Genomic DNA, 26531 nt, shown 5'->3' with positions numbered 1-26531 from the left:
TGCTTCTCCATAATTTTCATCATGAGACCTCACTTATGTTTAGTGCTGTCTTCATTAACACTCACTTGTAAGCATATATTCCAAAAAGCTGAGCATCTTTGCATGTTAACCCTTAAGCCTGAGTTCAAAGTCTAGCAAATTCATGGTTCATGGTTTGCTTATCCTCAAAATCAGTGTTATGAAGTGCAAAATAAAGGCAGAATTTTTAAACACGTGCCCATAAACTGGGCTTCCAAAACCCTATACTTAAATACATAAGAAAAATCAGCTGATCTGAAGGGTGAACATTTACGTTTCTTCGAGTTCATCAAAATGCTGATGAGTAAGTGCAACATACCTGTTCCTGTGCACGATTCAACATGCACATGGCCTCTAAATCAAATGTGTTTTCATTAAGCCTTTTCTGAGCCACTGCTCGATCATTCATAGCTGTAGTTATGTCCACACCCTAGGAAGAAAAAGTTTATTTTTAAAAATATATCAGACCACAATAATATCCATTTGATCTGGAAAAAGCTGTTGCAGAATAAATGCTACAAATACTACAATGTTTAACACATTGAATAGTTGGTTTGATATATAAATAGGCAACATGAAAAAATCCTGGGACTATTTCTTAAGTATATACAGTATGGGCTTCCCTAAACAAATACAAAATCTGAAGTTGAAGTATAACATCCTGATAATTTAGTATCACCTGTACATACAAAATATCAAAAGACATATTTTCAGAGAACTGTTTCGGTCACAAAAAGCTCTGGTGTATAATACTTAAATAGAGAAGCGTATTATTGTTCAATGGAATCTTATTAACAAACAGAATTAAATGTAATATAGCTAAGAATCTAAAAAAAAAGTTTCTTACAGAGCTGTTCACATGAGCACCCTGCTATTAAGTCACACTAAAACTTCAAGTTATATGTATAGAAAAAATTACAGCAAGAATCACATGTATTCCATGAACTTGGCTTTAGTGTTTTGAATCTTAATCTTCAGCCTAAAATAGACTTAGATAAAAGTAAAACCAGCCCGGTAGCTCATAATATTGACTGTTTTGGAAAGGATTATTTAGATCTGTGCTGCTGAACTAGAACAAAATATAAAGAAAAATAGATTTTTAACCATCTCACACATACTAATCTGAATCATTTGCATAAACATATGGAGCAAATGAAGACGCTCAATGCAAACCTCTACTCTATATGCAAAGCAATCAAGAAAGAAATCCAAAAAATATTTGGGGATACAGAGATGTCACAAATTATGGCTAGTACATAGCTCTTTTGTAAAATTACTTGTGCCTTGTTCTTCAGATTTTATGGATCATTCTATTCTGAAAGGAGAAAAAGAACAGTGCTCAGAGAAAAGTGAAATTTCTTTGGAGATGAGCATGTGAAGGAGACTGAAAGGGCTGGAACTGTCTGAAGCACAAAAGAAACCCAATAATCAAAATGCCAGATGCCACATAGACATCGAGTTAGTCGATGGCTTAATTTTTTAATTTGTATTACAAAAGACTTGTACCTTTTGTCAGTCACCATCTCATAACCTTAGCCTCTCACACACTATACTAGAATAAAGGGCCAGTAAAAGAAACAAACTAATTTTAATATTGACTCTGCTAAACATTAAAATACAGTTAATCCACAAAATCCCTGTCACAGGAATCAGGTCAAGAATTTAGTAAATATTGAAAAACACTAAGAGACAGCCATGAATGTCTACACTTGCATAAAACCAAGTAATTATTTTTTGTACTCTGGCTATTAAATCTTATTTTAAGATGGGAGATTTTTTTTTTTTTTACTGTTTAGGAAAAAAGTATTTCTGTTGGGAAGATTATTAGTGAAACATCTGGCACTGAAGTCCTGTGTGTTTATTAAACTGGCTTCAGTGTTTATTTATTGTCCCAGCTGACAAAAACACAGACCATAAGCAAGGCACAAGAAAAAATAAAATATTTTCTAACAATCACCTAGCATGACAGCCCCATATGTAGAAGAATGCCTGTTTATAATACACACTTTCTTGCGTTAATAAGTTTCCCCTCTATCATTAAAATAATTCTTCAATGTTTTGTCTGTGAAACTGGTTCAGGAGATAAATAAAAGTTATTCTACTCACCAAAAGCTTCAATCCAGCAATACACATAGGCATGCAAGTAGTCCACTGAAACCACATGGGGACCACTCACATACTTAAACATACATGTGTACTTTAGTGCTTTACCGGACTGGGGCCTATTAGTAGATACCCTGGTTAGTTAGAATTCCCATACACTTTCCCCACATGGTCAGTCACCATTTTGGAGACCATCATGGCTTTGTATTATGTCAAGACACTCGATGGCAGCTTTGGATCTTGAAAAAAAAAAATCTCTGCTTGAAGTATGAAAAGTTGTTATTATTTAGTCAAGTAAAACAGTTTCAAGTTCAGCATGCTATTCTCCGTAAGAGTTTTGCCTTTCCAATCCTGACTTTTAGTAACATTTTCCCCACAGACACAAATCACAAATATTGAAGCAAGAAGGAAGAGGCTGACAATAGAAAGCAGGCGCTTCTGACATACTTCGTAGGTCCATCGATCCACCAAATGCATTTGCTAGATTTTTAGATCATGGCGACTTCTCTGCATAGTCACCTGTGCATACTCCAAAGTTAAATACAACACTTCAACTCTATACTTCCAGACTCCCAAATATAGCTTCTTTCTCACAGGTTTCTCTGGCTTCTAGAGACATGCTGATACTTCAGATTACTCAAGACCTTTTCCTCCATCTCCTACTACCACAAACAACTCTATTAAAAGCATAATGTTTTATTAAAACAGTTTGTAGTATATTAGCAGGGCCATTTTAGACTGCTTATTCCCATAACTAGTTCTGTTACTTGAATAAAAACATAACAGTAAAACCAATTATGTATTTTTTTAATGTCAATATAGACTTGCATCAGAGTTGTCACTATCGGATTTCAAAATCAGCAACAAAATGAATGGACATAAATTATATCTCAAGCTTTCTGAGGATCCAAGCACACTCCCCACTACTCTACTCCAACAGCAAGGGAGCTTATCTGGCTTATTTTGCCAAAGGAAGCCATTTCATCTGTAAAGAGTCCTCAGAAGCATTTAAAAAATTAAGCAGAGAAGCACACTGTTACCTTTCAGACTCCCTGGAGAAACATACAGCGATTCTGCTACTACAAGTGCATTGCTGTATTTCAAAATTAAAGATTGCCAAACCCGAGGAGATGGTATGCTCTGCTGTCAGCTAATGACCCTTGAAATCACCCTTAACACAAACCAAGTTAAGGTAAATGCAAATAAAAGTATTTATTTACAAAATATAAAAAACAGACAACATTGTTACAAGCATTTATAAAGATACACGTGACAGGAAGGAAGGAAAGTTATGTTTAATATATTTACTCCAATGTCAATTTTTAAGGCCTCTTCTACATAATCAATACACAAACCATCAGTGCTTAGCTAACCCAATTTGTCATTGGCAACCTGGATGCAGACATCTACAGAGCACGCCTAACTATGAGCATATCATTAACCATTTGATGGACAAGACTTTTTACCACCTGGTAAAAACACAGCCAAATGTTAGTATACAATATTTCCGTGCTCCGGACTCTTTACATATACACTAGTAACTGGGAATGACATTCTGCACAAACATTTCAGAATGTTTGTCTTATTAGTGGTTCATGACAAAGACCAAACAGCAGTTACCATCTACACTGAGGGAACAATTAATTGGGTGCCTGACCGACAAACTCCAAAGTATACCGTGAAAATGTCCATTGAATGAGTTATATTCGCTGTGCGTTTGTTGCTGCAAGAGACACAGAGGGAAAGACCTTCTGCACTTCAGGAAGTGAATCATACAATCTTAGAAAGTTCTTGAAAAACAAAATGCATCAAGTGGAAAGACTGTTTCACCAGAAATTGATGCCAAGGCTTTTATGTTTATTTGCTTTGAAAGGTATGAGAACAAGTCTCCAGATGGAGTGAGGGTAACATCATCTTGAAAAAAATTACATCTGCCTTAAATATTTAATTTACTTAATTACAAAAACCCCACAAAAATATCCTTTTGAAGACATTTCAAGGGGAAAAACATTTGCCTTCTTTTTTCTTTATAAGTTTATTATACATACAATTAGATTTCTCCCTTTGGAAGGCCACATGGAAGACAACTATGTAAGAAAATGTGACTGTAAAGCTGAAAACTTAGTAGATACATCCAGATGAAATGGCAGTTTTAGAAACTACTTTCAAATCTATTTTTAATGGATTACATTTCAATGCAGTGTTATTGCTCCAAGATCAGTAGGACAATTTTAATTGTTATTACATTTATAATTATGGAAGTCTCAACTTAGGGTATTAACCTCTGCGGGAAACCGGACAAAAAACTTGCTTTTCATCCTCAAGCAAAGGTCTAAATTCTGTTGAGACAAAGTCAGTAGTTGACAAAAGCACACAGTACAGGTACACGTTGCTTTCATCATTGCCTACGTGAGCATGGCAACCGAATTTGAAGGCCGCAGCAGTTTGGATAATTAGCTTACTGAAGCGTTAGATACTACCTATGTAAGTGTTTTTTTTTCACAGACTGCGATTTGATACCAGACTGACCAGGTAATGGTTTTGGTTTTCTTATATGATATGCTTTCCTTCCCTTCCTTACCTCAATGGATGGTTTGGGGAAAACATCATCCTTGCTTTCTTCTTTGCCTTTTTCAACTGGAACCCATTCTCCATAGACACTATCTGCTTCCTTCTTCCGATGTTGAGACCCAGATGAAACAGGAAATTCCTTTGACAGGCTGACCTGATTTTTTGGTTGTGGTGGTGGTGCTGGTTTTATGCTGGGAGTCTTAAAGAAATAAAATTAGGAAAAGTTAAAAACTTGAAAACACACAATACTCACAACATGTCTTTGAGAAACAATTTGTTATCAAAGTTTTCATAGAACAGTCATCCTTCTTACTAACAGCAAACCAATTAATAACAAATCATTTTAGCACAACCATAAAAACATTCAAGTAGCAACAAATTGCCATAGAGAAGATGAAACAGCTAGAAGCTAAAAATCGCTTAAATCAGCTTCAGCAGCCAAAAATAAGCAAAACCTCCCTCCCTCTCAAAATTAACGGCCCTGCTTTCCCTCCACCCCATCATAAAGAGAACAATCTTCATCTGCCACACATGCATTTTGTAATTAAAAGCTCCAAAATGAAAATCCTGGGTAACAAAAAACATTGGCTGTGATATCCACATGATAAAAAGCTCTACATTACTACACATAGAGAAAGCAGTTTTCAGCATTTTGTTTTCTAGTTTTTGATTATTTTTTAATAGCAGCATGAATTTCAAAGTAAATTAGGCCTATCAGCTTGCATTCCTTAGAAAGTATTGGTAATATATTGAGAGTCCACAGAAATCTGACAGGTTCCTCTTCTAAGAGGCAAACAGAGCCCAGACAGGTCACAATATTGGGTAAACTCCGATTATCAAAGGATCATGGATGTGAATGGTAGCAAGATTAGAATCCAGAAAGAATGGAGAGAATGATACTAAGAGGGTCACAGCTGTGGAAAACAGGCAGAGCAGCCCATAACCACTAAAGAACATTCCTCTTTGGAGCCTGTATGGAATCCCAAGATTTGAGTTTCATCATACCACTTTCTGACGGTACAATATAAAGTATAAATCTATTTCTACCTTACATCTTACGTAAATAAGCAGTAATACATATTTTGTGTATATCACAAGCTATATATATTTATACATTAAAAATATAAACAGTATTTTTATGTTTTCACTTGGCATATTACTACTTTTATAGTACTTTATACTCTGCAAAACCAGAGCAGACTTTCATGAGCACAAAAACCAACAAAGATAAAACTGTTAAAAAAATCTAGACAAGTTCTAATCCATGATTCAAAGCATACAAATCCCAGACGCATTTCAAGAAACGCTCCATCATTTTATTCCTTCCAACATACATGCCCATATCCAGCAAGTGTCAACACAAGCTGTGACAGAGTCAAAAGCAGTCCCCCAAGGAGGGGCTTTAATGGGACATTTAGACCCTCTTAGTAACAGGCAATTATCAGTCATCCTCATTCTTAAAACAGCATTTACTTCTCTACTGGCTAATCTCAAAGCTAACAGAACTTTCTTCTCCTTTAGCAAACATTTGACAACTGCTGAAGAAGCAGATGCACAAGATTTGGAGTCTGCACAAAGCTGATGGCATCATCTTATTTAGAACACCTCAAAATGCTTTTAGAATTTTGCTAGGGTTTTTTTTATTTGTCTTTTGAAGAAAACCAATGCTGTTACAAAAGCATTTCCCAATTCTAATGCTTGTTTATAAATCTATATCGGTATTTTTGAAACAAAAACATGAAGTAAAACCAATCATCTTCATGTTATTTAAGCCTTAAAAGTTGCAAAGACTTTAATGAAAACAGTTTCTATCCAATTGTGGGAACTACCACAGTTTCATAGTCTGCAGGTAGGTTTCCTACTGTAGTAAGAGTCTTCTTAGCAACATCCCAGTGCAATTTTGTCACGATTTTCAATCCCTTTTTAATTTCTGGAAAATAACTTGCATTAATTTTCAATATTTAAAATTGTTGCTATTTTTAAGTAAAGAAATACTCACACTTAAATTGAAAAAAATAGGTTTTGGTTCACTGAGCTTAAAAGGATGATTATAGAAAGGACGTTCTTCCTCCTCTTCATCAGAAACATGAGGTTTGTTCACTATCACGTCATCTGTGCTTTGAGCAATCTTCTTGCATTTCTAACATTAAAAAAAACACAGGACAGCTCTGAATAAACCTGGACTTTCAACCAAAACATACAAAAAGAACATTTTTACAAAAAGTGTGGGGGGGTTTCTAAATCAGGAGGTATAATCTGAGAAAATATTTTAGCAATGTTATCAATATATGTACTTTTGACATTTTACGCATGTCAAATACCTACCTAGGTTTGCTAGGCACTCATGCAGCAAATAATTTCACAGACATAAGATTTCAGCAGCATACTGTAAAACTTGCTACACAGTGCTAGTGGTAAGACTATAAACATTCCAGAGTAGGAACTCACTGGTTGTTCAGCATCCCACATAACTAGCACATTGCAATCTGATAGAAAACTCAGTGTAATTCACAAAACTACTACACAGGAAAACCTAAGAAATAACAGTTAATAAAGCTTTAGTATTAGTTTTTTCCAGTAGTTTTACTAACAGTTAGTTAGTAATCACTGGAGTGCAGGGACCTAGTCAGAAGCAACGGCTCCAAAAGATCTCAGATTTCTTCTGAAATATTTTGATATTGGCCAGGAATGCAAGACATTCCTGTTTTATATTCCACAGAAGCTGAACATAAAACAGAGATGCTATGGGGATACTGCAGGCAAATGAGAACCTCCAGAAGGAGGGGAAAAAAAAAAAAAAAAAAAAAAAAAAAGGGCATTCTACAGAGGCTAGAATGTTATGATGAAAACCTCTTTACTAATCATGATTATCTGCACTGAGCATTTACCAGCACTAACTATAACTCAGTCCAAAATGCAAAATGCATCTGAGAACATTATAGTCTAGCATCATGCCTCTATTATGTCCCCATTCATGGAAAGTATACTTGCCAGACTTCTAAGACATTTGAGGACATAATATTTGAGGAAATACCACCAGCAAAGTGAAGCCATCATCTGACTTGAAAGTTCATACCATTTTAAGTTACATCTGTTTGATGACCTGATTGTTGGATTATAAAGACCGAACAGGCAGCTCCATCACTAAAAATCAAGACGCATTGGTGGCACTGTTCTTATCAGTCCTTAAAAAAAGATTCCTGCACTTTCCTGTGCTAAGATGCCTCCAAACAATTACTGAAGCACATTCTTTAGGCAACAGGAAAAGTCTGCGTTATTCGGAAAGCTAATCAACAAAATATATTACCTATAGTTACTAGTTGGCTCCCAGCTAATTGGAAGCAGTTTTTCCAGTTTGCAGGTTACACTGCACAGAGGAAAGACAATGCAGCCAGCTTTGCAAGGAGCTGAACAGGCTCTGGAAGGGGTTCTCCGCTTGGGCCCACTACAATATGACAATGGCCGGGACTGCTTCTGTGGCCAATTGTGATTCAACAGAACAGAGACATCGTCCAAGATTCCCTCAGCTGGAAACAGCAAGGAAGGGGCAGGTTTGGGGCTTCCAGATCAGCAGTAGCTACACTGGATCCTGGTCAGGTTACATCGAAAACCACTTAAGATGTCTGCACTGTTTATCAGCACAGCCTCAGCTTTTTTACTAACAAGTCCTTCTGATTCCAATAGCCCACACACCACTAAGAGATTACTTTTGAGCAAATTGAGGTTGCTTGATTTCAGATGTTATTTCTATGAACAGTTATTTCAGAACTGTCACACTGATGATGTAATTAATAAACAAAAAAGCACACTTTCTTTCCCCATTCCAAATTTTCTCTAGTTTCTGGGGGAAAAAGCATAGGGGGAAAATTAGCAAATGGAATAAGGTGACATTACTACCGTAAAACAACAAGTAGCAATTTTTTCTCCACATCAGAACAATAACATCCCATTTATAGACTTGAACTGCAACAGGATAGAACTGCAACAATAATTCTCTAAAAATATCTTAGAGTGCATATTAAAATATATAGAACCACGTGAAGTGGGCACTGGATTTTTAACCCAGGGATAGCATTTAACCATGAGAAATTCACTATCAAAAATAAGAGCATAAATAACAACACCAGAACCATAAAGTAGAAGTGAAAGCTTTGGTTTTATTAACAGGACTGCAAGGAGAACTATCAATTTGTACACAATTAGAGCAGAATTAAAAAAAAAAAAGATTTCGATTTCATGCATTTCCAGGGAATTAAAAAGCCTGTTTTCAAGACTTAAAAAAAAACCATGTAGAGAATAAGAGCTCAACCCACAAGCCAGCTTACACATCAACCAAGCACACAGAACAACAGCTTGCCTCAAAGTCACAAAAAAACAACTTGTTTTTTTTCAGGTTTGATACTGTTCTCACTTACCTCAGTGAGCTCCTTTAGCGTATCTCTTGATGACTTCTGATTGGCTTTGTCGTCTTTCTTTTGAGATAACAAAGGCATCAGGCTTGGTGGTAAGGGAACACCAGACTTAGCACACATGGCGGCTGCATTAGCTTTTGCTATTTCAAGTAGCTGGGCCTTGTCTAAAAAAAATTGTTGTTTTTTTTTTTTTAAGAAAAATTATTATTTTCAGATTCTTGTTTTAACAATAAATAATAATTTCTGGCAGACTAAACAAAGTACAAAGAAAAAGCACTAGATTTACCCACACTGTGCGTTTTTATATTCTATGAAACTAACTAAAATTGTACTTAGTTGCTCCAGACTTTCTAAAATTTGGTCTACTGAACAGACAAGTGAAATTGCAAATTTAACACAAAGCACCAAATCCAAATTACAGCACTCAAAATCCTCCAAATCCCAGAAGTTCTGATGCCTATTTTACTTCACTGATCACTCTAGTTTTGGAAATACTGGGTCATTTTACTCAGCATAAATTCCCATGTCTACTTCCTAGCTACCTCTGAAAAGCAGTCAAAGGTTTTGAGGAAGTCCCCTCAAGTCCTCCAGTACACAGCCTGAAAGCTACTTGCAACGAACCAACAGAATAAGCACTGAATTAAATGTGTACTTGCATAAAATACAATTACACACAGAACTGTTAATAAAACAGTATTTTGCTTTATTAAGGAAAAAAGCACATGTGGCCCTATGACAGAAACAGGGAATGAAAGTATACCTTATTTGATCTGCCAGCTTGCAAAGAAATGAGTTACCACTATCTCTGCAAGCATACAGCTTTAGAAAAAATCCTGAAGGACAACATTCTTTTACTTCTTAAGCAATAGAAGTATATAGATACAGACTTGCTGCATAATCAAAGCATGAAGGCAGATTCAAGGACGCTCATTAATTCTCATGTTCTTTACAAAAATACTTCTCTGGCAGAGGGGCTTCCATGGTAACTTTGAGACTAAAAGGATCAGATCCTGAGATCCACAAAAGGAACCATCCTCACACACTGTACAAGAGCTTGTCTTTCAAAATTAAAACCTGCTTTCTCCTTATGCAACTTTCTGCTAAGGAAACTACGAGGCCTTTCTTCTCCAGTCACAGAGAAAAGATGCCATTCATTTAGGATTTTTTTCTTTTCTTTTTCAAACAGCTGGGTCTGGAAATATTTTCAGAAACAAGCCTCCCTTTCCCATTAAGTTCTTAACACAGGAAAAGGGCAAGACAGAGTAACAGAAACAGATAAACAAGCATTACAGCTGACAACAGAGCTAAGACCTCTCCAACTGGCACTTACTTTTAAATGTTCTTTCAATACTCAGTTTCTTGTCAGGAAAACTTGAAATTCCTAAGTTTCTTACAGAGTACTTGGCCTTTCCTAACTATTACAATGAACAGTGTTCCTCGAGACTGCAACATACTACTGTCACATAAAAGCTCTATAATCAAGACATAACCTGGTCTAAATATGCTTTCATCCACATGGTAAGCACTGATTCAGGTCCGACATAAAAGTTCCTACTGGAAGTCACTGCCTAAAGGTAGTACACAATACGACTTCCAAGAAATTCCTTATGAATGCTACAGAGATATGTTAAAAATAAAGTATATGTAAATGAACACAGTTATCACCCAACCATAGAACTACTGAAAATAAAATTATCACTTACCCAAGTCTGTAAGACGTTTAGGTGACCTGCTTGAAAATCGTTCTGATGACCTCGACCGACGACGATCAGGTGATCTGCTGTACCTTCTTCTTCCTGAAGATCTTGATCGCCGTAGTCGAATTGGTGATCTACTAGAGCTCCGTCTTCTTCCTCTTGACCTTGATCGCCTTTGACGAATAGGTGTCCGACTCCTGCTCCGTAATCTGAGTGATATTCTACGATCTCTTGAATCTGATCTTCTTCTTCTTCTGTCAGTAGATCTCGACCTATTTCTCTGAGATCTCTTACGCCTGTCTCTTGATAAAGAACGCCGCCTTCTTGATGCTGACCTTGACCTACTCCTCCTTCTGTGCCTTGAACGCGACAATGAGCTAGATCGAGAGCGACGATTAGATTTTGATCTTGATGCTCTTCTGCGTGTTACTGATCTGGAGCGATTCCGTCTGGAGCGAGATTCTGTATCATATCTCTGGGATCTGTGCTGAGAAGACCTGGAGCGTCTGCTTCTAGACCTCCGTGAAGATTCTTTGTCTGCTGTTTTTTCAACAGATTTGGATCGACTCCTTTGGTGAGCTGTGGACCTGGAGCGCCTACGCCTAGACCTCCGTGAAGACTCTTTGTCTGCTGCTTTTTCAACTGATGTCGATCGACTCCTTTGGCGAGCAGTGGACCTGGAGCGTCTACGTCTAGACCTCCGTGAAGATTCTTTGTCTGCTGTTTTTTCAACAGATGTGGATCTACTCTTCTGGCGAGCGGCAGACCTGGAGCGCCTACGCCTAGACCTCCGTGAAGACTCTTTATCTGCCACTTTTTCAACAGATGTGGATCGACTCTTTTGGCGAGTAGGAGATTTTGAGTGCCTGCTTATTGATCTTCTTGGAGACTCTTTGTCAGATGTTTTATCAACAGATTTGGACCTAGATTTTTCACGTTCAGAAGACTCAGAACGCCTACTGTCAGGTATAAAGGAAGAGTCCTGTTCCTCCAGCCTCTCATGAGGCATGGAATCCTGTTTATCTTCATCTGCCAAAGAGGGCTCCGCATCCTCACCCTCCTCACCAGTGGTAGACCTTGACTCACGGTCATCTGACGATGTGGAATCTCTTCGTTCAGCTGTCAAGGAGGGCTCCGCATCATCTACTTCTTCACCAGTAGTAGACCTTGATTCACGTCCATCGGGGGATGTGGAACGTCTGTGTTCAGTTGTCAAAGAGGGTTCCATATCCTCTGCTTCTTCACCAGTGGTAGACCTTGACTCATGGTCATCTGATGATGTGGAATCTCTTCGTTCAGCTGTCAAGGAGGGTTCTATATCCTCCACATCTTCACCAGTGGTAGACCTCGACTCATGTTCATCTGAGGATGTGGAGTGCCTACGTTCAGCTGTCAACGAGAGCTCCTGGTCCTCTGCTTCTTCACCAGTGGTTGACCTTGACTCACGTCCATCAGGAGACACAGAACGTCTATGTTCAGCTGTCAAAGGCGGCTCCAAATCTTCTATTTCTTCGCCAGTTGTAGACCTTGAATCGTGATCATCGGAGGATGTGGAATGCCTACGTTCAGCTGTCAAAGAGGGCTCCCTGTCTTCTATATCTTCACCAGTGGTAGACCTTGACTCACGCTCATCAGAGGATGTGGAGTCTCTTCGTTCAGCTCTTAAGGAGGGCTCTGCATCCTCTGCTTCTTCACCAGTGGTAGACCTTGACTCATGCTCATCAGAAGACACGGAGCACCTACGTTCCGTTGTCAAAGGCTGCTCCAGATACTCTCCTTCTTCACCAATGCTAGATCTTGACTCGTGCTCATCAGGGGACGTGGAGCGCCTATGTTCAGATGTCAAAGAAGGCTCCAGATCATCCATTTCTTCATCTATGGTAGATTTCTGGTCATGGCCCTCAGGGGACAGAGATCGCCTATGTTCAGAAGTCAAAGAGGACTCCAGACCCTCTTCCTCCATGGGGGATTTCAGTTCATGACCTTCCTGATATGAGGATACAGAATGCCTACGTTCAGACATCAAAGAGGGCTCTAGGTCCCCTGTTTCTTCACCAGGGCCAGATTTCACACTGTAGCCATCAGGAGACATGGAGCACCTGCTTTCAGGCATTAAAGAAGGCATTGCATCATCCGCTTTTTCAACAGTGATGGCTTTCAACTCGCTATCATCAGGGGACATGGAGGCTCTATCATTTAGTGTCAAAGGTTCAAGATCACCTACTTTTCCAATAGTGGGGAATCTCAACTTCTGGCTATCAGGGGATGCGTCAAGTTCATTTTCAGGTGTTGGAGAAAGCTCCTGCACATCTGCTTTTTGAACAGGGGTGAACCTTACCTCCTGGCTCTCGAAAGACAAAGTATGGTCATTTTCAGATGTCAAAGAAGAATCCACATCCTCCGTTTTCTCAGCATGGGTCAATCTTGATTCATACTCTTCAGGGAACAGAGCATGTTCATTTTCAGATGTTAGGGAAGGTTCCTTAGCCTCTACTTTTTCAGCAGGGCTAGACTGCAGCTCCTGACCTTCAGGGGACAGGGCACATTCACCTTCAGACATCAAAGACAACTCCTGCACCTCTGCTTTTCCAACAGCGGTAGACTGCAACTCCTGGCTATCAGTGGACACTGAACTTTCACTTTCAGATGTTTCAGAAGGCTCCTCCATTTCTTCTTTTTCAACAGGACTGGATCTCAAGTCATGGCCTTCAGGGGATACATCATACTCGTTTTCAGACAGCAAAGAACACTCCTGCACCTCTGTTTTTTCAGTAAGAGAAGAGAGCAACTCCTGCCCTTTGGGGGATGCAGCATATTCACTGTCTGATATTAGTGATGGCTCCTGTACCACTGTGTTTTCAGCAAGGGTAGACTGTAATCCTTGGCCTTCAGGGAAGATGGTATATTCACTGTCAGATGGCAGAGAAGGCTCTTGCACTTCTTTTTCAGCAGGACTGGCAGTCATCTCCTGGCCCTCAGGAGATACAGCATATTCGTTTTCAGACAGCAGAGAACACTCCTGTACCTGTGTTTTTTCAGCAAGGGAAGATGGCAATTCGTGATCTTCAGAAGACACATGTTCATTGTCAGGTGCTACAGAAGCCTCCTGCATCTCTACCTTTTCAGGAGAGCTAGATCTTAGCTCCTGGCCCTCCCAAGATACAGTATATTCATTTTCAGATGTCAGAGCAGGTTCTTGCACTTCTACCTTTGCAACAAGGGGTGACCGCAACTCCTGGCTCTCAATGGACACTGAACATCTTTCTTCAGACACCCGATAAAGTTCCCGCATCTCTCTTTTTTCAGCAGGGGTTGATGTAAACCCCGGACCGTCAAGCCTGATTGTATATTCATTTTCACACATTTCAGAAGGCTCCTCTACCTCAGCTTTTTCAAAAGGGATGGATGTCAACTCATGATCATCAGAGGGAACAGAACATCTGCTTTCCAGTATCAGAGGTGCCTCCTGCACCTGTATTTCTTCATCATAGGCAGGTCTCAACCTGTGGCCATCAGGACATGCAATGCATTTCAGTTCAGATGACTTGTGCACCTCTGCTTTTTCAGCAGGGATAGCTCTCAATTCATGACTATCAGGCAACAGGAGAAGCCCACCTTCAGATGTCAGAGAAGTCACTGGAGCCTGCAGTTTTTCAGTTGGTGTGCTTACTGATTCACAAACATCAGCAGACTCCAAGAACCCACTTTCCAGTGGGAGAGGAGGCTTCTGTAGCTCCATTTTTTCAGCTGCAGTGGATGTCATTTCATAGCCTTCAGGGAAGACAGAACACCTAAGCTCAGATGCCAATGACAGTTCTGCACCTTCTGTTTTCTCAAAGTAATTGTGTTTTGATTTATGGCCATCATGGCACACAGGAATTCCACTTTTAGACACCAAGAAAGATCCTGTACTCTCTATCTTTCCAGCAGGCAAGTATCTCGATTCATGCATTTCAGAAGATTCAGAGCAGTCAATTTCAAGTACATGTGAAAGTGTCGGACCATCTAAATCTTTGTCAACAGATGATCTGGACTCAGGAACTTCAGAAGACTTGCAGCTTTGTCCTAAAGTTGTAAGTACAACTCCCCGCGCTTTTTCAAAAGATGACGCTGAAGTGAAGTCATCCGAGATCTCAACAGGACCACACTCAGATGGCAGGGAAACATCTGGAGCTTTTTTTTCAACAGACAAAGGTCTTTGTTCATTTCCATCAGGTGACTTGAAGGACCCACCTGCAGACATCAACGGAAGCTCCTCTCTTTGTGTAGCAAAGCTGGGTCCTGATTCATGTCCATCAGGAGACTTGAAGCATCCACTATTAGAAGCCACAGAAGGCTCCTGCATCTGTCCTTCTTCAACAGGCAAGGACGCTGACTCACAGACATCAGGGAACACAGAGCATGTAACTTCAGGTGCTAGAAATGATTTTTGAGCTTCTACTGTTTCAAAAGATAGTGACCTTGGCTCAGGGCTGTCAGCCAACTTAGAAGATTCACTCTCAGGTACCTGCAAAAAGTCCGGACGCTCGTTTTTTTCAGCAGGGATATGTCTCAACTCACGGCTATCAGACAAGTCAGAAAGCACACTTTCAGATGTCAGAGAAGACCCCTGAACCTCTGTTTTTCCAGAGGACGAGGAGATTGTCCTGTAATCATCAGAAGATACAGAACATCCACTTTCAAGTGTCCGGAGAGGCTCTGGACCCTCTATTTCTTTGAGAGAGGCAGATCTTGACTCATCTTCATGGGATGCAGAGAGCTGAAATTCTGTTACTGAAGAAGTTTCTGGATCGCCTCTTTTTTCAACAGATGAGGAACTTGATTTGGGTGTGGAGTATGTAAGCTCAGGTAGTGATGTAGACTCCAGAGCCACTGCTTTTTCAGCTGATCCATTTTCAGATGTCATAGAAAGCTCTGAAACCTGTGTTTTTTCCACAGGAATGGATGTCAATTCCTGGTCATCTGGGGTTTTGGAGCTGTCAAATTCAGATATCACAGAAGGCTGCAGACCCACTGTTTTTTCAACAGATGAGCTTTCCTCAAGACTATCGGAAGTTTTGGAAAATCCACTTTCAGATGCTGGTGGCAGCTCTGGGCCATTTACTCTTTCGACAGACAAAGCTACTGACATAGGACCATTAGAAGATTTTGAGGAGCTGTCTTCACTTGGAAAAGAAGGTTCAGGAACATCTACTTTTTCAAGAGATTTGGTTGACTCCTGAAGTTCAGAAGACTCCACGTGCTTGCTACTGCACTTCACCGAGGATAACTTAGTCTCTCTTTTTTCTACAGATTTGGACCTTGACTTAACACTATCAGAGGACTTGGAACGCTTCCGTTTGGATTTTTTTGAAGATTCCTTGCGCTTTTTTTCAACAGACCTAGACCTAGACTTGTAACGTTCAGAAGATTTTGAGCGGCGACGTTTAGATTTTCTTGAGGACTCCTTCTTTTTTTCCACTGATTTGGATCTAGACTTGTAACGGTCAGAGGACTTTGAGCGCTGGCGTTTAGACTTCCGTGATGATTGCTTTCGATCTCTTTTTTCTACTGATCTGGATCTAGACTTGTAACGGTCAGAGGACTTCGAGCGTTGACGTTTAGACCTCCGCAGAGATGCCTTTCGACCTCTCTTCTCAACAGATCTTGACCTAGATTTCGAACGATCAGAGGAACCAGACCCTCTATGTCTGAATCTCCATGAGTATTCTTTGCCACCTCTCTTTTCTGAAGACCTAGATCTAGATTTAGAACGGTCAGAGGACCTGGAACGTCTGCGGCGGGACCTCCAAGAGGACAATCTCTTTTCCACTGACCGTGATTTAGACCTGTAGCGGTCAGATGACCTCGAACGTCTGCGTCCAGACCTTCGGGAGGACAGCCTCTTTTCCACTGACCTCGACTTAGACCTGTAGCGGTCAGAAGACCTGGAACGTCTGCGCCCGGACCTTCGAGAGGACAGCCGCTTTTCCACTGACCTGGACTTAGACCTATAGCGGTCAGAAGACCTAGAACGTCTGCGCCCGGACCTTCGAGAGGACAGCCGCTTTTCCACTGACCTGGACTTAGACCTATAGCGGTCTGAAGACCTGGAACGTCTGCGCCCGGACCTTCGAGAGGACAGTCGCTTTTCCGCTGACCTAGACTTAGACCTGTAGCGGTCAGAAGACCTTGAACGCCTACGTCTGGACCTTCGGGAGGACAGTCGCTTTTCCACTGATCTGGATTTAGACCTGTAGTGGTCAGAAGACCTTGAACGTCTGCGTCTGGACCTCCCAGAGGACAATCTGCTCCCTCTCTTTTCTGCTGATCTGGATTTAGACCTGTAACGATCGGATGACCTGGAACGTCTGCGCCTGGACCTCCGGGAAGACACTCTTCTCTCTCTCTTCTCCACAGATCGGGATCTAGATTTGGAATGCTTTTTTCTGGAATCTGAATAGTTTCTGCTCCTAGAACGTGCTCTTTTAGAGGTCAAACGCCTGGAAGTAGAACGTGACCTTGACTTTTTCTTCCTCTTCCTAGACCGGGACTGAGACTTGGAGCGACTCCTTTTTTGTTTCTTTGCATCATGTTTTTTATCACTGCTTCTATGGCTACTTTTTTCAATAACTTTTTCAAGCCTCATCAGTGTCTCCCTCATTCGTGCCGCCACATCAGGCTGCACATCAGATGTTTCTGAATCTCTTTTCTCTGACTCCTGTTCTGGTGTTGCTTCTTTGGCAGCCTCAGTCTGTGGAATGACTTCTGACTGGCCTGCCTCTGCCACAAGTACTGGAACTGCTTCTGTAACAGTCTCAGGTACTGGAGCTGCTTCCGAATCTTTTGTCTCAGCCTCCAACCCTGCAGCTGCTTCTGCATCCTTCAGGTCTACAACAGTCTCAGGAAGAGAAGCTGCTTCCAAATCTTTTGTTTCTGCCACATGAGCTTGAGCTGCTTCCAACTGTTCTGTGTCTCTGATTATCTCCGATTCAGGAGCCCCTGCTGATTCTTTTTCATCTGCTGCATGTGAAGGACTAAAAACTGTTCCTGCTATTAAAGGCTCAGATGCTTGAGTTTGCTGCGCATCTTTCTTCCCAACCACTATCTTGCATTCCTGAGCTTGACCTGGAACTCCCAGGTCATCTATTTGTTGACCTAGCACCTCTTCTGCATCTTGTGCTTCTGCTGCCACTTCATGTTCCAGTGTTGTTTCTGCATCTCTCATCTCCCCTGGTTTTGGAACTGCCTCAGACGACTTCATTTCTGCAGCACTCAATATTTCTGGAGCCTCTTCCGTACTCTTCCACTCTGCAGCGGGTTTTCCTTCTAGAACTGCTTGCAGATGTTCTTGCTTTTCAGAGTGCAAAGATTCTGAAACAGCTTCTGAAGCATCCTCTAAAACATTAATCGCCCCCACAGCTCCAGACTTCTGGCCAGTTTCCAAACCTTGGATATCCATGTGTACCTCAGGCTCTTCGACTGTTTCAGAAACTTTCACCCCTACTGTTGCAGACTCTTCCATACTTTCCAACAACCTCACTTCTCTAGCTGGCTCCAAATATTTTGCTTCCATTGATTTCTCTGTTTCTGAAGCTTCTTCCAAATCTTTTACATTGATAAGCAAGGGCTCATTTCTTTTGGTGCTTGTCCTCCTCGTTGCAATTATATATTCTACAGTAGGTCCCTGAGTTCTCACATCTGTCGAAATGTAAGATTCCAAAGTTCCTCTCAAGTTCCTCACTTCTGTCACTATTTCTGATGCCACAGTTTTTTCTTCCACTCTGGGCAAAGACTCTAATACTGCTTCTGAATGACCTACTATTTGTTCCTGGACAGATTTCGAACTTGTTTCTAAAGTTTGCACAGGTTCTAGTATTGCTTCTTTGCTCCTTGCCTTTGCTTTGTTTGGATCTTCTGGAGCAACTTCAGAATGCCTAACTTCTCTAGCCACCTCAGATGCCAATGTCCTTCCTAAGCCTTGCATTAGCGTCTTCGTTTCAGATCCCGCAACCATTTCCAAATTTTTCATCTCTGTTAAGGGTGAAGTTTTTGATCTCGCTTCCAAATCTTTTACCTCTGCAACAGCCTCAACTTCCGACAAGCTGGATAAACCTCTCACTTCTACAGTGGCAGAACTGGTAGCTAGTTCAGAATCCTTGATCTCCCCTACCACCTCAGTTTGTGAGGTTCTTGTATGCGTCATGACCTCAGACTGTGAAATGATGGAACTCTTTGTTCTGCTTGCACCAAGAGGTTCTGCATGTTTTGGTTCTCTTTCTGCTGTGGTTTTCAAATGCATTAGTTCTGCTACTGCCTCAGACTCTCTAGATGGTTCCATGCTTACACATGCAACCACAGATTCAGGAGTCCTTTCTGACCTTTCTTCTATGGCAAGACATCCTGGACTTGCTTCCAAGACTTTGCTACCCATTTTGGCTTCAGAACACACATTTTCTCCTAAGCCGCTTACCACTGCAAGGGTTCCAGGCTGCAAGACTGCTTCCAAAGCTTGTACCTTTGCCATACCTACAGACACTGGATCGCCTAAATCTCTCATGCCTTTCACATGCAGGTGGGATGAAGATGTCTTCATCTCTGTTTTGGCTCTGTCAAGGTCTGCTTCTGAATCTTTCCTTCCTGTCTCTGCTACAGGTCCTATAGTTGTTTCCAAACTTTTCACTGGTGTCACAGATCTGACTTTCATAGCTAGGAGACTGGCATCTGAGCCTGCTTCTACTCCTGCCATACTAGCTAGATTTATTTCTGAACCTTTTGACACCGCTGCTGAATCTATTGTTGCTGCTAAACCTCTGGCCACAGTCTCAGAATGCACTGTTTCTTCTGAAGCTTTCACGCCTTCCATTTGCAAAGACAGTGAAGCTGTTTGCAAAGTTTCTGCTTCCACCACAGCTGTTGGTCTTAGGGTTCCTCCTGGACTTCCCACGTCTCCTTTCTGCAAAGACAGGAGAGTTGCTTCCAAATCTCTCACATTTGATTCACTCAGCATTTCTGGCTGTCTCAGTAATGAAGTACCTTCTGAATCTTTTGCCTCTGTTACAGCTACAGGCTTGAGAGTAGATTCTGAAATTTTTGAAGCATTAGTATTTTCCAGTTGCAGAGTAGCTTGACTTGTTTCTAGACCTTTTATTCCTATTAGTGCTGCAACTTCTGTGGTTGCTTGTGGACCTTTAAAACCCTGCACCATCTGGATTTCTGGGGTTGTTCGGGGAACGAATGTCTGCACAACTGCTACAGGTTCTGAAGTTGCTTTTAAAACTTTTGCCTCTGCAACCACATTCACATCTGTCAATTCTGCTGGAAGCGCAGATCCCTGGGTTCTATCCACACTTCTTGTTTCTGTCAAGACTTCACGTTGTAGGAACACTCCTGGTGCATTCAGCACTGTTGCAGGATCAGTGGTACCCTCCACACCTTTGACTACTTCAACTTGCAGAGATTCCTGAGCTGCTTTGACATCTTTTGCTGTAACACCCACAGGTTCCATGACTGTTTCAAAAGTTTTGGGCTTTACTACAGCAACTGGCTGTAGAGCTTCTTCCAAAGTTTTCACATTTTCTGTATGCGCGGATCTTCTAGCTGGTTCAGTATCCTTCGCTTTTGTAACAGCTCCTGGTCCCAGAGGTATTTTGGCACTTTGTATTTCCACCTGGGTCACAGCGGGGCTGCACTGTGTCACACTCAAATTATCAGATATAATTGAGGGCTTCAGGGCTGGCTCCAAAGTTCTGCTCACGCCCCCCAGTTCCAAAGATCTTTCCACATTTTTCACATTTCCCATACTGAGAGATTTTTCAGTTGCTTCTGGAATTTTCACTCCTTCCATGGCCACAGACATGTGAGCTACCTTCACAGTACTCAGATCTGCCTGATTTGCAGATTCAGGAATTCTTGTCACATCACGTCCCCAAGACACAGATGCTGAAGTTGCTTCTAACTCTTTTTCTCCACCCTGTACCACAGATTGTAGAGATGCTTCTGAATATTTCAACACCTCCATGGTCTTAGACTCAAGCACTGTATCTAAAGCTGCTACTTCCTCAGTGCCTTTAGATTTCAGAAAAACCTCAGAACTTTTTAGTGCTTCTGTAACCTCTGAAGCTAGAGTTGCTGCTGAATCTTTCTGAATCTCAGATTTACTGGCAACCCCAGATGGGATGCTAGAGGAAGTATCATTTCCAGTATCAGCAAAAACACCCTTTTCACCTGCATTAATAGCTATAGGATAAATATTTTCATGAGACTGTTTAATTTGTTCTTCTCTAGTGCAAATTTGAGTTATACTAGCATTTTCTTGGATATCACACTGGCTGCCTTCTAAATTAAATGGAGGATTTGTTGCACACAGAGTCCCTTTGTCACTTCCAAGATTTTCTGTAGATTGCTGAGAATCAGTTGTTGACTGAGAAACAAGTCCTAAAGCTTGTCTATCAAGCTCCTCACTTGCCTTTAAGCACAGTTCTTCTGGCTGCATATGGACAGCCAGATTTGCATCTCCAAATCCTCCCTGCTGTACACTGGAGGTTGATTTCTCTGGCATCAAGTGAGAAACAGGCTGCAAACCTGCGTGTTCTCCATGACGTGTACTCAACTTGGACTCTTTTGGCTGCTTTTTATGCTTTTTCTCTTTCTTTCTTTTCTTCTTCTTTTTCTTCTTCTTCTTGCTTTTGTGTTTCTTGTTCTTTTTTGATTTTTTCCTAGGAATTTCATCTTCAGCCGTAGAGCTTCTTTTTGTAGACTGAGTACTACTTTTCACAGTATTTTTGTCTACATCTAGAAAAAATGATATTTTCCTTGTAAATGTTATTAAAAGTACATTTTAAAAATTCTTTTAGACTAGTGACCAAGTATATGGACAGAGATACAAAAAATTTAAACTTGAAACGCGTTCCTTCTTCACTAAAGTACCACACACAAGCCCCCTTTCAGCCCTCTTACCCTTCCTCTCAGGAATTACATTAAGTAAAAACAACTAATTCTTCTTCCAAAAAGTTAACCAAATCTTCTCAGTCAGCAACACAGTTCCAGTGGGAACATGACTCTTTACAATAAGTGGTTGGATATACTTCCACCTATGTAACTGGGCAGTGCACTCTTCCAGGAGGCTGGAGATGTGCTTTTAACACCAAGCTGCACATGGAAGTGAAACAACTCCCATTTTCCAGGCAAATTATCTAATAAGTGGTATGCTTATCGTGTAGAATAGGGCCAGCCCATTATCCTCTACTATGCTTTAACTTGTGAGCAAGCCCAATATTGCTGGTGTGTTAGAAATTATCTAATCATATTTACCAATTAAGTTCCTCATGGCAAAGTTCTGCAAACAAATTTGGGGAAACAGCACCTACTTCCCCAGTCCCAAACAAGCTTTAAGGCACTGCAAGCAACCAGCTGTTCAGAGGGGACTGCAGTTGCCAGAAGCAGCTGCAAATATGTGAGTATCCAGTAGGGCTTTTGCTTCAAATAGGAAAGAAACCAATAAATTCAGGTGACTGCAGGGACAAGCAATCACTGAGAGGGAAAGATGAAGATGAGGTTTCAATCACCTTCTTTTAATTCTGTATCTCACTTCCCTCCACATTTAACCTGTGTTAGGTTCTTACCCTTCACTGGATCTAATGCCATGTTTTCATGAGAAAGGCACTTCTATTAAAGGCAATATGTTATCATTCTCTTAAATATGAGCTATATATTCAAGTCTGCTTGCATGCTATCTTCAATGATTGTATTTATACTGGCCAATGCAGCAATATGGATTCTCCAGCTATCATCTGGCTGTTATTACAAAGCATACTCTTTCAAGCAAACAACGAAAAATCATGCAAATACTGTTGGTAATTACAATACTAGTAACTTAAGATTCCATAAAAAGCATCTCAGGTAGTTCTAAACACACACGTTTTTACAGGATAAACAGCTTAATAAAAAATGTTTCCACTAAAATTGCTGTGAATGCAATGAAAGAGGACAACGAAGCTGCATCAAATGACCTTTCCTACACAGCATTTTCAGATAATCTCTGTTGTCCAACAGCAACATTAACTCCTTTCCAGATATGAACACTGGGAACATTACCATAGGTTAGGTTTATTTACTTGCAGGTTAATACGTTTCACTTATTTATTACTATGTTAGCATGCCTCATTCTTCCACGACAGCATAACAAAAATACAAAAAGATGCCAGCTTAAAGTGCTGCTTGTACAGTGTAAGTGAAAGACTGTTGAAAATGCTCATGGTAAACAATCCACTGTGCATAAAAGAAAGAAAAAGCAATTCTAAAACCTTGCAAACAGTATCTTTGAAATAAACAATTCTCTACACTGCATCTTAAAAAAAAAAAAAATCACTCGAACTATACTTACCAAGCACATACCAGTCACCTAATGTGTCAACTCAAAAAAAAAAAAATTAGAAATGCAATAATTAGAGCCTTCAGCTCACTAACTCTCCCAATTCAGAAATTTTACAGAAAGGACTAGTCCCATGGGAAGGGAAACTCATATGCAACTTTTTTGGCATAATAAATCCCATAATTTATTGAAGTTATGAGATTGCTACATAAAAATTTCATTACCTTTGGAAGATTGCAATCTGAGTATCTATGTTTTAAAGATAAGGGCATTATTCATTTTAAAACAACACAGCATCTTACTCTGACAGAATAGTTAATATCATACAGGTCTGAATTCTAATAATTGATTTTTAGAAATAATCTTGCAAACCAATCCAAAACAACACAATAAACAATGCTTCTGCCCATCACTACCAGCTTTGTTAGTAAGAACTGCTAATTGAAACTGTAAAATAAATATATACAAAATAAAGCAGTTATATATGTATACACGCATTATTTATAAGTTTTAGCATTGTTGTAACAGAGAGAAAAGAAAAATAACTTTTTCCCACACTAGGTAATGCTTTCGTATGATAACCAGCTTCAATTTTTAAATTGCATATTTCTCTGTCCATCTATGGTTGTAAATCACAGCAGACAAAACAAAAATACTTAATAAACATTACAATAAATGTACAGCTTGTCAGATGAAGCTCAGTGAGAGGAACAGTACTAAAAAGTACTTCTTCACCTCTGTAAAGCTGATCCAATTTTAAGCATAATGACAACCTTCTTAAACAAGAACATATTTGCCATTTACCTGATTTGCACTGCAGCTCTGTATCAAGGGCTCCAGAGAGCACTTCCTCTATTTTCTGCACTATCTGATCATTCTGACGACTCCCAGCACCAGCAACAGTGTCATCTGAAGGGTTGGCTTGCTCAGCTGGGACTGTGTCACCATTGGGCTGGCCTTCTACCTTTCCACTAACCAAAAAAAGAAAATTCAACATCGTACAAGTAATTTTGAGCCTTTTTGACCTTTTTTTAAAACTCATAAGCACTTATTACACTTAACCCTTCGAAACTGTATTTTAGCCTCCTGAAGAAGCCACACTTTTAGCAAAGCATCTACCTCTTGACTGACTTTCACTTATTTGCTACAGAACACATTGTGGCAACTGAATATTAGGCACGAGAGGGGAAAACATGTTCTCGAATGTGCCACCGTCCCTGTCTTTTATGCAAGAACTTGTACAGGCTCCCCTCACAAAATAAGCACTCATCACTCACTCTTCTCCAGCAGATTTTGAGAGGTAAGGCTAGGGAAAACTAGGCGAGCTTAAATGCAGGAAGACAAATCGCAGACGCTCACCCCTTTCCCTCCTTCCCCCACATAAGAGACCAACACTGACAACCCGTGAGTGAAAAAGGGTGCGCGTTCTCCACGAGACAAGGCGTGCGTCTGCCCGCCCCCCCACCCCCACCCCCGCCGTGTTTTCGCTCAAGGTGCTTGCAAGGGCCCTAGCCCCTGGGCCCCGCCATGTTGACGCCGAAACGACCGGCAAAAGGCCTGGGCTCATCTCCCCCCGTCCCGAAGCGGGGCCCGCGCGCTTCCCTCCCTTCCCTTGCACCCCTCCTCTCCCCGCGCACTAGGCCCCGGTGCGAGCGCGGCTGCGCCGCCGGCCAGGCTCGTTACCCGCTGTGCTGCTGCTCTTCCTGGATCTCCCGGAATTTGCTAACCACAAAGGACCGAAAGATCTGCTCGATATTAGCCGCCATGACAGCCCCCCCTCCCCGCCCCGCGCTCCGCTTTCCTTCCTGCCGAGACGCGAGGCCTCCGATATCCCACAAGCCCCCACCGCAGCGCTAGGCCCAGGGCCCTCGCTGACGTGCTCGCTAGATGCCCTCTCGCCATTGGCTGCCCTCTAACGGATGACGTAGGCCGGAGGGGCGGGGGGGGGGGAGAACGGCTCGGGCCTCCGGAAGGCCGCTCTAACCGAGAAAAAGCCATAGAGCGCCGGCCCCGTCTGGCTTCCGGGGGGGGGGGGGGGAAGTCTCGTGTCTCAGAGAAGTTCGCCGCTCCCCGCCCCCCCCGCCGGAGCGCGCCCCGCCGCCATGTTGTTGCGCCCCACCCCCACCCCACCGGCCCCGCGCCCCATCCCTCCTCTCCCCGCGAGAGGCAAAGACCCGGCGGGCTGCCGTGCTTCACCCCCCACCCCGGACAGGTTGAAACCGTTAACTGCCGTACTGCCCCCCGCCCCGCCACACACACACACACACACCGATGACCCCCTCCCACACACACACCCCCGCCGTCCTCGGCCCCTCTCGCGCCCCGTACACCGAAAAGCCGCGTCCGGGCTCCCGGGAGACCGGGGGGGGGGAGGGGGGGGGTTGGAGGGCGCCATGGCGTCGGTGACCGCCGGTCCCTACGGCCCTGTCCCCGTGTGTGTGTCACCCACCCACCCACCCTCGCCCCCCGTCCCCCGCGGCGATCGCGGCCCTCCCCAGAAACCACCGGGTCCCGGAGCCATTTAGGCCTTCTCGGAAAAACCCGGCGGCCGGCACTCACCTCGCCGAGGGCCGGAGCGGCGGCGGCGGCGGGGCCATGGTGGGCTGAAGCGTGCGTCCGTGGGTGGCGGCGGGCTCGGGGCCGGCGGGGGTGGGCGTGAGTGATGCCATTGGTCTCCATGGAGCGGGGCCAAGCCCCGCGCCTCCTCCGTCGCCCCGTCCGCCGAGCGCCTAGCAGGGGGGCCGGCCCGCACACTGCTGCCGCTGCTGCTGCCGCTGCTGCTGCTGCTGCATCACAGGGCCCAGCCCGGCGCGGCGCGGCGCTGCCCTCACTCACCGAGCGGATCCATGCGAGAGGCGCCCTCCCTTCCCTTCCCCCCCTTCCCGCCCCGCCGAGAGAGCGGGCAGGCCGGCTGTGACACGCACATGTGCGCCGGGGGCTGGCGGCGGGGCCGGCGCCCCGAGAGGCGGCAGGAAAATTAAAGGAACAAAGAAAGAGAAGGAAAATGCCGCCGCAACCGTGAATAAATAAATGACACTGGAGTGAAAGCCGGCCCCGGCCTCAGCCCACCTGCAACGCCAACGTCTTCTGTGAGGCGTTTTGCTGGAACGCGCCAAAATCCATTTGTCCCAAGTACAGCTGCCCGCCGCACTGCCCCAAAAGCCGTTCTCATGTATGCCTGTGTGCAAACACGGCTTTGTCAGCCTCGGTCCTGTAAAAGCAAATAATCCTACAGCTGGAAGACTCATCCCGCATAGGAGTTTCTTCTGGTGTCATGAAGCAGCAATTTAAGGGGGTTAGCTGACCTGAAATAAATTTAAAAGCCCTCAAAGCCTAGGTGTGGCTGTTTCATTGCCCCTGGGGTCTTCATTTGCAACA

At 42.4% G+C, this 26531-nt stretch overlaps 1 protein-coding gene across 7 annotated transcripts in view; it reads right to left on the bottom strand.

Annotated features, from left to right (window-relative positions):
* Positions 1-26027, bottom strand: part of SON (SON DNA and RNA binding protein) — a 40498-nt gene extending 14471 nt beyond the window's left edge. For 5 of the 7 annotated variants that reach the window (XR_010375979.1, XR_010375981.1, XM_064471055.1 and 2 more), the window contains exons 1-7: positions 25713-26027; positions 23958-24124; positions 10808-21574; positions 9108-9268; positions 6692-6832; positions 4703-4891; positions 338-448 (exon numbers count right to left, since the gene is read on the bottom strand). Coding sequence is in view for 5 of the 7 variants with exons in the window: in XM_064471055.1 (XP_064327125.1) it covers positions 338-448; positions 4703-4891; positions 6692-6832; positions 9108-9268; positions 10808-21574; positions 23958-24124; positions 25713-25822 (11646 nt within the window). In the remaining 2 variants the exon portion in view is untranslated. Of the gene's footprint in view, positions 1-337; positions 449-4702; positions 4892-6691; positions 6833-9107; positions 9269-10807; positions 21575-23957; positions 24125-24836; positions 24989-25712 lie in introns of those variants that run through there. The other 2 variants (XM_064471035.1, XM_064471044.1) reach the window with 2 other exon arrangements.
* Between the last annotated feature and the right edge of the window lie 504 nt (positions 26028-26531).

The sequence above is a fragment of the Phalacrocorax carbo genome, chromosome 1 (assembly GCF_963921805.1).
Source record: "Phalacrocorax carbo chromosome 1, bPhaCar2.1, whole genome shotgun sequence".
Lineage (NCBI taxonomy): Eukaryota > Metazoa > Chordata > Aves > Suliformes > Phalacrocoracidae > Phalacrocorax > Phalacrocorax carbo.
This window is presented reverse-complemented; position numbering and strand designations above follow the sequence as displayed.